The 12,471-nt window shown below is 36.9% G+C and overlaps 1 protein-coding gene across 1 annotated transcript in view; it reads right to left on the reverse strand.

Annotated features, from left to right (window-relative positions):
* Nucleotides 1-12,471, reverse strand: part of USH2A (usherin) — a 681,643-nt gene that overhangs the window by 412,786 nt on the left and 256,386 nt on the right. The window contains exons 22-24 of the mRNA XM_045081155.1: nucleotides 5,106-5,232; nucleotides 2,809-2,910; nucleotides 746-925 (exon numbers count right to left, since the gene is read on the reverse strand). Of these exons, the coding sequence (XP_044937090.1) occupies nucleotides 746-925; nucleotides 2,809-2,910; nucleotides 5,106-5,232 (409 nt within the window). The remainder of the gene's footprint in view (nucleotides 1-745; nucleotides 926-2,808; nucleotides 2,911-5,105; nucleotides 5,233-12,471) is intronic.

Below are 12,471 nucleotides of genomic sequence, written 5' to 3' on the forward strand. Positions count from 1 at the left end.
CAGTGTTGAGAAGAGAGCAAAGGGAAAGTGCATAGACTAGGATATTCTTTAGCTTTCTGTTCGGAAGGTGGTTTAAACAACTTAATAAAGAGCCAGTTTAGCTATAAATGTAGGAGGCAGCGATGGGCTTGCATTAGGTGAAGTAGTACTTCCTGCCAAGTCACCATACTCCCTTCTGCCCCCTCAACCAGGGTGCCCGCCAGGCAGAGACTGTGGCTGTGGAGGTCTGCCAGGGACATGGCCCCTCGCCTTTACAGCAAGCCTAGGAGCAATGGCGGTAGTGGTGGTGACATCTCCAGCTCTCCCTTCATGGTCTACTCACCCCATTACATAGCTGAATTTTACTCTTTAGAATACTGTCCATCTATATAATGGGATAAATAAATAAAATCCTTTTGAAACATCTCTCTGGTAAATAAAATCTTTTGAAACATCTTTCTAAGTAAAACTGCAATCTAAGTAAAACAATTGACTTACCAAAAGATATTTTTGACACTACCATATGTCAACCAAGAATTGCCGTGGGCTAACAGAGATCTGACACATGAATATATGAGTCTTACAACTCATTTTACATATTCAGACTTTGAGAATATATTTATGTATATCATGGCATAACTAGGTATTTCTGTGATACTAAGTTCATATGAGGTTGAAGTAATTGGATAGGGGAGATTAAACTGGGCAAAGAATATAACATACAACTACTGTAGTTAAGCAACTACTGATGTCTGTAGAACCTTACCTGTTCCTAGAAACTGGGCTCCGTCCTGTAATGCAGTGGGGCATCCCTCCCAGGTATCATACACGTTGACCTTTTCTTCAGCATTTTGCCAAACCAGAGGCTCCCAAACAGCAAAGGGGTTATACTTCTTCATAAAATACACATCCTTGACACAGCCCACAAAACCCTTTTGGATTATGTCTATAAGAGTTGGTAGATATCAAGAGCTGGTTGATGTACTTTGAACATTTTTTTTTCAAGCAATTAACTTTACATGCTATTAAAATAAAAGAAATAAGAAATCGCTCTACCTATTTACTGCAAACCTCCTAATGATTCACGTAAAGACCATGCCATTACCTATGCTAAGTGGTAACAATTAGAACATTTAGCCCCAGTTCCGACCCATCATATCTGCAGAAACAGATGTTTATGCAAAAACTTTGGTTTTATAGTAGTAGCCAGAATATTGCCTTCTGAACTAACGAGATTTCATCTGCCACTAGTCTTAAAAATAAAAGTGTTATAACAAGTTTTAAAAGATTTGAAGGAAGTGTTTCTATTAAATCTATAGTTTGTAGTTTGGTTTCTTCATCATGATGAACCAGTCTGTTATACAAGTAAAGTCCATGATTTGTTTTCATATTTAGGAATTGATGTAATGTTGACCTGAATCTTAGGACACCCTGGGTCAGGCGGATGTGGGATTTATGAACACAGCACACAGGTGATAACAGTGGGTTGGAAAAGAAAGAAAGTGAGCAAATGAGAGAATTAGAGAAAGAGAAACATTTCACACAGCATTGTTCCTGTTGATCAATGCAAAGCTTAGTTCTCAGCTTTGGAGTGTATGACTTGATTCTAGGGAAGGTATTCACCAGCAGTCAAAGTTCTACAAAGTCATTTTATATGCACAATGTCAGATTATTTATTGATTATGAATATATGTCCTCTCCAAGAAGGGTCCTGCTATCAGGGCATTCTCCCTCCTTCCGGTGCATGGATATACCATGGCCAGGAAGTGTCCTTGATGGGTAAGGAACAAGGACAAAGGCTGGAGAGAGCTCGATCTCTCTCTCTCTCTCTCATTCTCTCTCTCTCTCTCTCTCGTGTGTGTGTGTGTATGTGTGTGTGTGTGTATGTGAGAGAGAGAGGGAGAGAGAGGGTGTGTTTTCAAGGGACTTCTTTACCAATCTAAACTAGTCCAGTAAAAACCCTCTCTAGAAATGTTTCTAAGGAGGAACCTATAATTCTGTCTTGGGTATTTAAATATATCCCTCTCCAAATTTCACTGAAAACATTTTATTCCTTTTGATCTTCATCATGATTCCCTGAAGACCACCACACATGCACAATGTATACTTACCTAGGCTCTAGCTCATTTGTAATATTTATGTAGTTACATTTTACTTCCTGGGAGAGACTTGGAAGACACCCTATGCCCTTCAATGAGAACATGGGAAAACAACCCTAAAACCTTAGCAATGCATTTGGAAAGGTGATTTTTTCCTTCTGCCTCAGGTTAATTTCATCCAGGTTAGTTTTTATTGACTTCATTTTGAATCAGTTTTTGTTCTCTCATTCCTAAAAATATAGGAATTATTTTGTCTCTGTCTCAATTATAGTACTTACAGCATTTGCTCAGCATTATATACCCTCTATAATATGCCCTCTATTCTGGCAAAGACCACATTTTTTTCATCTATGGACATCTAGGGACTAGTTTAGCACTGATCACATGCACAATACTCAGTGAATGTTCTTCATCCTATTGAGAGGATAAATCAAGTCCACAGTTTAACATTTTTGTGTTTCTTCATTTTAAAATCTTTGAAAAATTAATACATAATCCTAGAATAAGATACCTTTGACTGAAATTAGTAGCATTCATTTCAGCAAAATAATGCAAATAATACACAGTCCCTTTAGAAAAGAAGACACCTTTTTTGACATACGGATAAAGGAAATACAGCATGAGATAGAATATAATACTAATATTCATACTTTAAAATAATATACTCATACTTGATCATGTTGTAAATCTTGGTGACAACATTTAAATCCTATATCATCAGCAAACTTACCAGGATCCTTCCTGAGAATGGTATAACCCCGGGGGAGGCCTCCCACAAATACTCCCGTGTTCCCTCCAATAATCGTGCTCCCATTCAGGGCTGTCAAAGAACCTATGGAAAAGGAGATGAGAATTGCAGATGCACCAGGATAGTCTGGGTTCTACTAATTTAATAAATGCTTAAACCCTTTACTGAGCCCTGGACACCACTCTTTCTTGGTTCTTTTCTTTTTTATGTTTCTTCATTGGTTTTTCCTCACATCCCGACATCTTGATGTTGGAAAGACCAGGCTGTCTCCCCCCTCAGATCTCTTTCTCCACATACACGGATGCCCTAAGTCCTCTGGAAGGATGACATAGAGGGCTGAGCACCTATGCAAACGACCAGGCGAAAGACCAGAAGAGGCCTGGGTCCCTGGCTATGTTGTATAACAATGCATGTCTTCCATTAAGACTTCTATCCAACTCCATCTTTTCTTGGGAGTAGGGGCTTTTCTTTTTCTTTTTCTTTCTTTCTTTCTTTCTTTCTTTCTTTCTTTCTTTTTTTTTTTTTTTTTTGGTTTCCCCCCTCAGAACCCAAACCACTCTAATTAGCTCTACTTACCTCTGGTCCCTTGGTGTTAAATACCATCCTTAGCTGACATTTCCCATTGTTTATCTTTAGTCTGGAAATCTTCCCTGAACTAAGAGTTGAATCCAGAACCCTACCTGATATTTCCACATGGATGCCTCACAGATACTAAGGTTGAATGCCTTCATACTGAACATCTCTCTCCATATCAGCTTCTCCCATGGTCTTGTCAACCTTAGCTCTGGCAACCACAGTCTTCCAGTTGCCCAGGCCCTAAATTTAGCAGTCCTGGTCTATATTAGGAATTAACAAACGCCTTCTGTAAAGGGCCAGGTAGTATATATTTCAGGCTTTGTAAACAATGCAGCTTCAAACGGAACAGACAATTCATAACAAATGGATACAATTGTGCTCCAGTAAAACTTTATAAAAACGGTGATGAGATGGATATGGTCCATAGGTAGTTTGCCAACCCCTGTTCTACTTGAATCAAATGTTAAATTAAAATTAATATTTACAGTATACCCAGATTTCTCATTATAACCACAACTTTACTTCCCTGGCTCAAGGAATCATGTTTTCTTGCCTGAATTATTTTATAATTATTACAGAAGTTTATTGACTGCAATCCACATTTCCACCCTGTTCCTCTTAAAATTCATTTTCAAAGATATTCCTTTTTTCTAAGCAAAAGCCCATAAGATCCTATGTAATACAGTCCTAAAAGCCTCTCTGATTTCAGCCTATTACTAGGCTCTCCACCCATTCTGACCCTATCACTAGGCTCTCCACCCACACTGACCTCCTTGTTGGTCCTGGACATGCCTTAAACATGTTCCCACCTCAGGGCCCTGACACCAACTATTCCCTTGGCTTGAAACATTGTCCTCTTGGTTACTCTCCTGGCTTACCCGCTTACTTTCCTTAGGTCTCTGTTCAAATGTCACCTTATCAAAGAGGGCTTTTCTAATAGTCCCTTATGAGATCAAAATATTCCCTCCCCAATATACACACATATAACACAATTTCTCTTTTCTCCTGCTTTATTATTTTCAAAATATACCACTACTTACTCTCGTTCAACATTTATTTATTCTCCCTCCTGCCCCTCTCCCACCTGAAACATAACCTTTGCTCTTTGTATCCAGAGATTCTAGAGCAACAGTGTCATTCGGTAGGTGTGCATTATAATTCTTTATTTCCTGAGCATATTAACAAAAGCTTGAATCATTATGCAGGTACTGTAAATGTTTTATAATTATATAAGGACAGTAGAGAGGGTAGGATGGAAAGAATACTGAACTTCAAATTACAAAGACAGGATCAGCATCCCAAGAACACGATCAACTGTGCAAATTGGGAAAGGTTATTTGCTTTTCCTGAGACTCCGTTTTATCATTTCTAAAATGCATATAATCACTGCTTTATTTTATTTGTCTTTTGTGGATCAAAAATAACATGAGAGAACATCAGGAAAAGCCCTTGCAAATTGTAGAAGACAAAATTGCTGCTGATGACTCTGCTGTTTCTCTTGCTTTACTGAAACTGTGCATAATGAGAAAATGGTTGCCAGACTTCATCATTTTAGGAGCAACCCAAAGGCAAATCCAACAGAAATGCAGATGGAATTGAGAGGAGATAAAGATGAAATGAAAGATGTAGAAATATAGTCAACAGAAAAGTATAGCCACATTAGCATATCTATAGAACAATTTATATATGTATCTTGTTCTTACCTGTATACTGCCCATCGAGTGTGATTTGGCCAAAAGCCTGATGCCTAATAGCTATTATCTCATGCCATTTGTCGTCACTGTATTGTTTTCCACCATCATTAGTTGTAGTAACTTCCACTGAAGACCCCTTGAGGGAATGAACGAACGAATGAATGAATAACTATACATGTTTGTAAAGTCATATGCATATAATTCTATATTTGCTAGAAATTAATTATAAATTTTGACATGATCATGATAGAAGCATGAATGCTTTTCAAACCAAACTCAACATTAAAGTTGATGCCTAACATCATTCTAGCGTGTGTCTGACATCCTTCCACAAACACCATAGTACTCAAGCCTGAAAAGACCTTCTCTTTGGAATAAAAAATCTCTTAAAAGCGCGCTTGCATTTTGAGCACTTCTAGTCATCAGAAAGGTAAAGAATTTTCTATTCTAAAATTTTAGCTCTTAAGATTTTGGCAGAAATATGAAATAAGAATTTAAAACTAATAACATACTATTTTGAATCTAGATTGTTCTAAAGATGGGGAAATGTCGAGGAACTTAGTTTCTCTTATCTTCACTACACTGCTAATCACTAGAAAGAATGAGAGTCAAATTAAAAATTAGCGTTATTATTGAGCATTATTATTGCAGTTAAACTTTGTACTCCGTGCTCTTTAGTCTAAAATCTAGCATTTATACTTGTCTCTGAGGCCATCACATCATAGTTAAAAATGAATTCCTAAGCAGGTAAGAGTAGGAAATGGCAGACCTCAAGAACAGAAATGAGCAGAAAAGAGGTGAGGATAAGGAAGCAGAGAAAGAGAAGTTAGAAGAGAAACCTTCCATCTGAGTCTTTCTAGTCAAGTAAAAATGTTTTCAGCATATCAGGTTCAGCACAATGTTACCTTTTTTAGTATTAGTGGACAAATAAAAGTAGAAAATATTTCAACTTCATCATCATCATCAGTTACTACTACTACTACTGTTAAAGAAAAAAACACCAGAAAAGTATTCCAAACCTTCTATGTGAAAATACATTTCTTTCTTAATAAAACTGATTTTCTTACCAATAAACTTCAATACAACAAAAATTTTCAAAAAACAAAGTAAGACTGGGTAAAATATTACAAATTTTTTAATTAGTTGGAATATTTCACCAAATTCCCATAATTGTGGAATACCATTTTTCAAAAACAGAAAAGTGATAATTACCTGATATAACTGAAGATTTATATCACAAAAAAGGCAATGTGAATCATATCATCTTAAGTAAAAAAATTCTGTTTATCTTTCCCTAACATAGCCTCAGCGATGTAACATGTCCATTCTACACATTTAATTGGCTCCTGTCAGGCCTCATACCGAGCATGACAACATGTATGACATACAGAAATTCATATTACCAAAAAACAGCTTTTAATTTCCCATGAGGATGGGTGGGTGGCTCCTCATGTGGACAATATCCCAACTTTTATAGACAACTCGATCAGCTAGAAGGATAACCATTTGGCAAATCCATTTTCTAATCCTTGAATTTTTGTAAGTTGACTTTCTTTATAACTCTTTCCTCTACCTACTCTTTTATTTTCTTCAATCCTATTTCAACATTTTAATATTTTACAAACACACATTTCATTATCGTAGTTTAATAATTAAAACCAGAACTGGTGTCGTGCCCAATTAATGTGCCCTGGTAGCATGCCCATTAGTTTTTCCATTAGTGAATTCAACAATACTAATGGGATTACTAGCATGGGATGCTAATTGGGCGTGACATAAGAAACTGGCTTACTTCTTAGCATACCCTTGCTAATGATGAAATTAATGAGCATTTTATTAAATGCTGTCTCATCAAAGTGTACTTAGTTAGCGTTAAAATTGTTACAAACGATGCTGCCTTCTAAAGATCAGGTGTCTGAGTAAGTGGTTCTTCATATTATGTTTGGCAACAATTTGAAGCATTAATAGTTCTCTACATCAGAAATCACATTTATTGGAGACAAATACGAGTACGTAACAGACAGCCTCAGGATGCCAAGTTTGCTTTATACTTGGAAGAACATAACATATTATTCTCTGATGATCATTTGAAAATTATGTTCCCCAACCAATGGTAAGAGAATAATTCTGCGATCAATTCTAGTGTCATACCATGCAGTTTGTCCTTTCCATTTGGAAAATATCGGACATGTTAAATAAATGCCATTCAGAATTGTTGGAAAGCTTTCACTTTTGCAGGTCCCTCCTGAGTGAAATCGGAATGTTATGTGAGTTTCTTCTTAATGCCTCTGAACATAAAACATTTAAATGATAACCACAAGTTATGATTGGTCAACAAAATGTCATCTGACCAAGTATATCCAAATTGGAGTTAATCATATAAAGCATGGGAGATGACAGCTAATTGTTAGAGACTTAACCAAAAAAAATACAGCAATTAAGAATTGGAGGAACTTTTCTTTACTGTGACTCTTAATAATAATTCCAAGTGTTCAGTTCATATATCCAGTTTTAAATATCATGAAGAATCTTTCCCCCTTCCCCAAATATTTATTCCCAGAATGCATTCGATCACTGAAAAGAAAAGCAAATAAGTTCTTTACACCTATAGCCTCTATGTAGGAACAGGTTGCTATGTAAAGAATTCATTACTTAAGTTTGTTAACATATTTTAAGAAAAATACACAATTACTGTAAGCTATTTTGAAGTGATGTGCCAGACAGTGGTGACTTTAAATTCCTATAAAATGCTCTTTTCACAATTCAAATTTAACTCTTTTGAATGGATTTGGGACAATAATTTAAAAATAATCATCAGTAGAAGTTAAAGTTTCTAACAAGCTGAGAGATTAAAACAAATAAGAACTGAATTGTTAAATAATCATTAAAGAGTTGGAAATTTTATGTAGAAAATGGATAAATTTCTTCATTATAAATATATTTTACCAATAGTTATTGAACCGGTCAGTGAGTCTATCCATCAAGAGACATATATTTACTGAGCATCTATTATATTCTTTTTTTTTTTAAAAGATTCCATCTATTCATTTGACAGACAGAGATTACAAGTAGGCAGAGAGGCAGGCAGAGAGAGAGAGAGGGAAGCAGGCTTCCCGAGCCGAAGGCAGCAGCCCAAACCACTGAGCCACCCAGGCGCCCCAAGCATCTATTATATTCTAAGGACTTAGCCTCAAGGATCTGTTTCAGGACAAAAGAGTCAGACTTGGCCCTCACTGAATTATACAGCCTGATAAGAAAGACACATGAAGTAAGTAACAACTTGTCCAACAAGGCGTTCATTAGATAATCTTATCTCATTCAAAGATAGAGGAAAGAAAACTGGCTTACAGTAGTACGTAAAGTATTCAAAATGTAATATGAACATCATTGGGAAGCATATAGAAGTTCTAAGTTCTTTAAATGTGAGATACTTCTAACTTTTTACAAGCAGCTGCATTCCTGTCCCTACCTAAAAGGAGAAAAAACAATGGAAGAATATTCAAAATTTTCTCTATTCCAGTTTCAACATTTTTTTTGTCTGAAAATATGTAGAGGCTTCATTAAAAAGTGAGCAGATATGATATGTTCAGTTTGCCTCCATCGGAGTATAAATTCCTTAGGGGTGGCAAGGACACAGTCTCTGCTAGCTTGAGCTCACTGTTTCATACAGAGATTCAGCATCATGTCCTAAGACCACTTAGTATAATATACCTGATCACGTGTTCTCAAGTACCTCCTAAGCTAATCCTGCTCAACTAATACCTTATATTCTTTTCAATTAAATAATCATCACTTTCTTAAAAATGCAGGTAACTTTTGCCTTGTGCAGAGATACTTTTACTCCAAATAAAAATTCACTTGCCAGACATCATTAATTAAACCCTTCCCATGCCCCTGCTCCTCCAACTTTTGGCTATAAACAATTCATTTCATACTGGGCTGGCACCTACCAGCTTTTTATACAGGTTAGGATTGAGGTATAGAGAGTAGGGACAGAGTGGCTGGAAAAGCTAATGACAGTGATGAGTGCGCTCTGTAAGTATTTGAGGGAGAAGGGAAAGGGGCAGAAATGACTGGCAATGCCCTGTGTATGCCTCCCTGAACTCTGCTATCATGTCTCCCACTGACCTGATCATTGAAAAGGAGATGAAATAGATGAGTCAGAGTTTTCTGGCAGCCATTCTCAGGATCTTCATGACAATTCTATGGCTGAGTGGAGTAACCTCGTTCTGCAGAATTTGAGGATACAACATTCTTCAAAGAGATACAGTCATGCTTCAGATCCGGGGAAATCATTTTGGTATTAATTCTGTAAAAACTTTGACCCATGTTTGTGTGTGTTTGTGTGTTTACTGTACCCAAAATAGATGATGAACAACAAGCCAGCATACGTTTGCAAATGGAGCTCTGGGATGTGCTTAGTCATCTAGAATCACACAGACATTGGAATGGACATTTGCAATGGGAAAGACCAATTGTAAATTCGAGTTAATGTGAAGTCACCTCACCACAGGATACTTCTCTGGGTCTTGGTCGTTCCCTGACCTGTCCAAGTCAAGCAGAGACTCTGTACTCCAACTGTGGGACCGGGAAGACCAGATGAGTGGATCGCAAGAGTGGATGACATGTTCATTTCTTATTACTGTGTTCCTAGTGTGTAACTGCATAGCACAGCTCATGGAGCATAATAGGTGTTTAACAAAACGGCATTAAATGAAATAAACTACATCCAGTGCCAGTTCCATCACTAAATTACTGTGTGACTCTAGTTAGGCCACTTCATCTAAAGCAGGGATGAAAACAATACTACCTCAAGTGGCTACTTCAAGAATAAAAGTAAGACAATTAATGTGAACCCACGTTGTATACTTTAAAAGCTCTATGAATAAAGGGTTATACAATTAAGGTTTTTCTCCACGTGGCTTCTTCTCAATTATTCCCAGATATAAATGAGTTGGGGGAAGGAAAGCAGAGCAGAATTTCATTTTCACTGACCTTCTTCTATTTCACTGTACTATTTCCTTCCTTTTCATGATTTTTGTTGATTTTGACCATTTAGTCTCTCTTTTCACCTTGTTAATTTGGATGTTCTTGGAACATTTTCATTCTATCAATAATTAATGTCTATTTCACAGCATTTAAAACAAAACATTTTTGCCTGTTTATTTTATGAAAATAAGACACCAATGCGATCCATTCCCCTTTCGCCTTCTCCACTAAGTTGATACCTTTAGAAAACTTTCAAATCACTTATCTTTTCCTTCAACTTTTGGTAATTTCAGCACCAAACAATTATTAGGGGTTAGTTTGTTTGTCTGTTTTGCCTTTGTCATATGTCTCCTCTATTTCAAATATTCTTTGGCAGAATAAAACACATTTCTAGTCACACTGCCATTAAATATTTAAGCTGAACTTAATATTGCCAGCTTTAATATTTACCACTGCTTTTCCTCTTCATATTTCAGACTTTTTTTTTTTCCTTCTGATTAGATGGCTTACTGAAATATTTCCTTCCAATATGGTGCATGGATGGTATTTTATATGTCTCTGTGTATTAATAAGCATTATTCTTTCATGTTGACAAGCAGCAGAGTATCAGAGTTAAAATCATGGTCTTCGGAGGTGGAATGCCTGGGTTTCAATCCTGACTTCTTCACTAATTAGCTGGATGACTTTGGGGAAATTAATTTAAGCATGGCTCTGGTTTTTTTTTTGTTGTTGTTGTTGTTGTTTTGTTTTTTTAACTTGTAAAGTGGGAATAATAAGAGCATCTACCTCATAGAATTGTTGTAGTATTTAAACGTGTGTGTGTGTATGTGTGTTTACAGATACAGTCAACACTTAGAATCATGCCTGGCATATAGAGGTCCTACAGAAGCAATGGTTTTGTTTCACCTTGATTAGAACTTCATGAGTCCTTTCAATAAATTTATAATCAATTCTTCCTTAAAAGGATATGCTGTCCTACCTTATATTCCATTACGTTTTTCTCATCCTTTTAATCCTTTTTATTGTTCAAGTGTTTTTTTTTATTGTCCTTCTGAAATTCTTATTTGAAGATCTGAAAATATTTTTTATATTTTTCTTACGTATTTTGCCCTGCTAATCTCAGGCTCACTAGTGTCTCTCTCCTAATTCATTTACTTAGAGTTTTGAAATGATAAATAATATTTTCAGTTCTGTTACTCCATTAACTTGAGTGTGCTGGTTGTTGGGTTTTTTCCCCCATTGCCATCTGCCTGGCCTTCTGAGACAGCTGCTTTTTTCATTCTCTCTGGCTGTTGGATTTGCTTATATGCGAAGCTACTCCTTCTTTGCTTACTCACTGCCCATGTATAGGTACCCCTTAAGAAACTGCAATTCTACCGGACACCCAGGAGTCTATGCTTGAGTGCCTACCAAGTACTGGCCTGGCAGTTATCAGGTCCCTGTGTCAAAACACCAGGTGTAAACCTTTCTTCCTTGGTCATTCTAGTTGCCAACTCATGGGTCTTCCAGCTTCCTGACACAGGGAGAACCCAGCCAGAATCTTGTGATCCTCTGCAAGGAGCCGGGCACGATGCTCAGATACACTGAGTCCAGCAGGCCCCGCCTCCCTTCTTTAAGGTGTGTGGGTGTCCAGGGCATATTAGGTGCTGATCCTCACCCACAGCTTTTGGCCCGTGACTTAGATACAAAGAGAAAAAGTCATGCCAGCTTTACACCATAATGTAAAACATTGACTTGGCAGGCATGACTTAGGATCTAGATCAGCAGTTTAAAGTTGAAACCCCGAAGAAATGGAAAGTAAATCGTCTTTTACAAAACCTTACTCATTCCTCCAGTACTCCCTGGCTCAGTACAGTACCTACTGTCCAATTCTTACCAATTCTTGTTTAACACAAGTGAAGACAACTATTCAGTGATTTTTCCATTGCCTTTGGGAAAAATTCAAAACGTCACATTTGCTTACAAAGCACTCGGTGACTTGGTCTCCATCCAGCTGTCCAAACTCTCACGTTTCTCTTTGTCCTAAATTACATTCATATTACATTCATCTTGATGTGTAGAATAAGTCACATTCTTGACTATTTGGGCACTTAATGTTTGCTATTTGCTCTTCCAGAAATTTTATTCTCAGTGCCTTCCTGATCTCATTAGTATCTCCCCTGTCCTGCCCCTTCTCAAACATACATCTTCCGTACAGACACGTGTTCTTGCTCTAACTTTTCCTCATTGTTTTGCATCTCGGTTAAATATCACATTTTCAGAGAAGACTGACCACTCAGACAAGAAAGACCCTTGATTTTGTGCTCCCATAATACACAGCTCCTTGTACTTTTCTTCCATACTGTTCATGAATATTTTACATTAGTTTTACCTAGATTGTTTCACA

This window comes from Mustela putorius, unplaced genomic scaffold, assembly GCF_011764305.1.
Source record: "Mustela putorius furo isolate JIRA1106 unplaced genomic scaffold, ASM1176430v1.1 tig00000508_pilon_pilon_pilon, whole genome shotgun sequence".
NCBI lineage: Eukaryota > Metazoa > Chordata > Mammalia > Carnivora > Mustelidae > Mustela > Mustela putorius.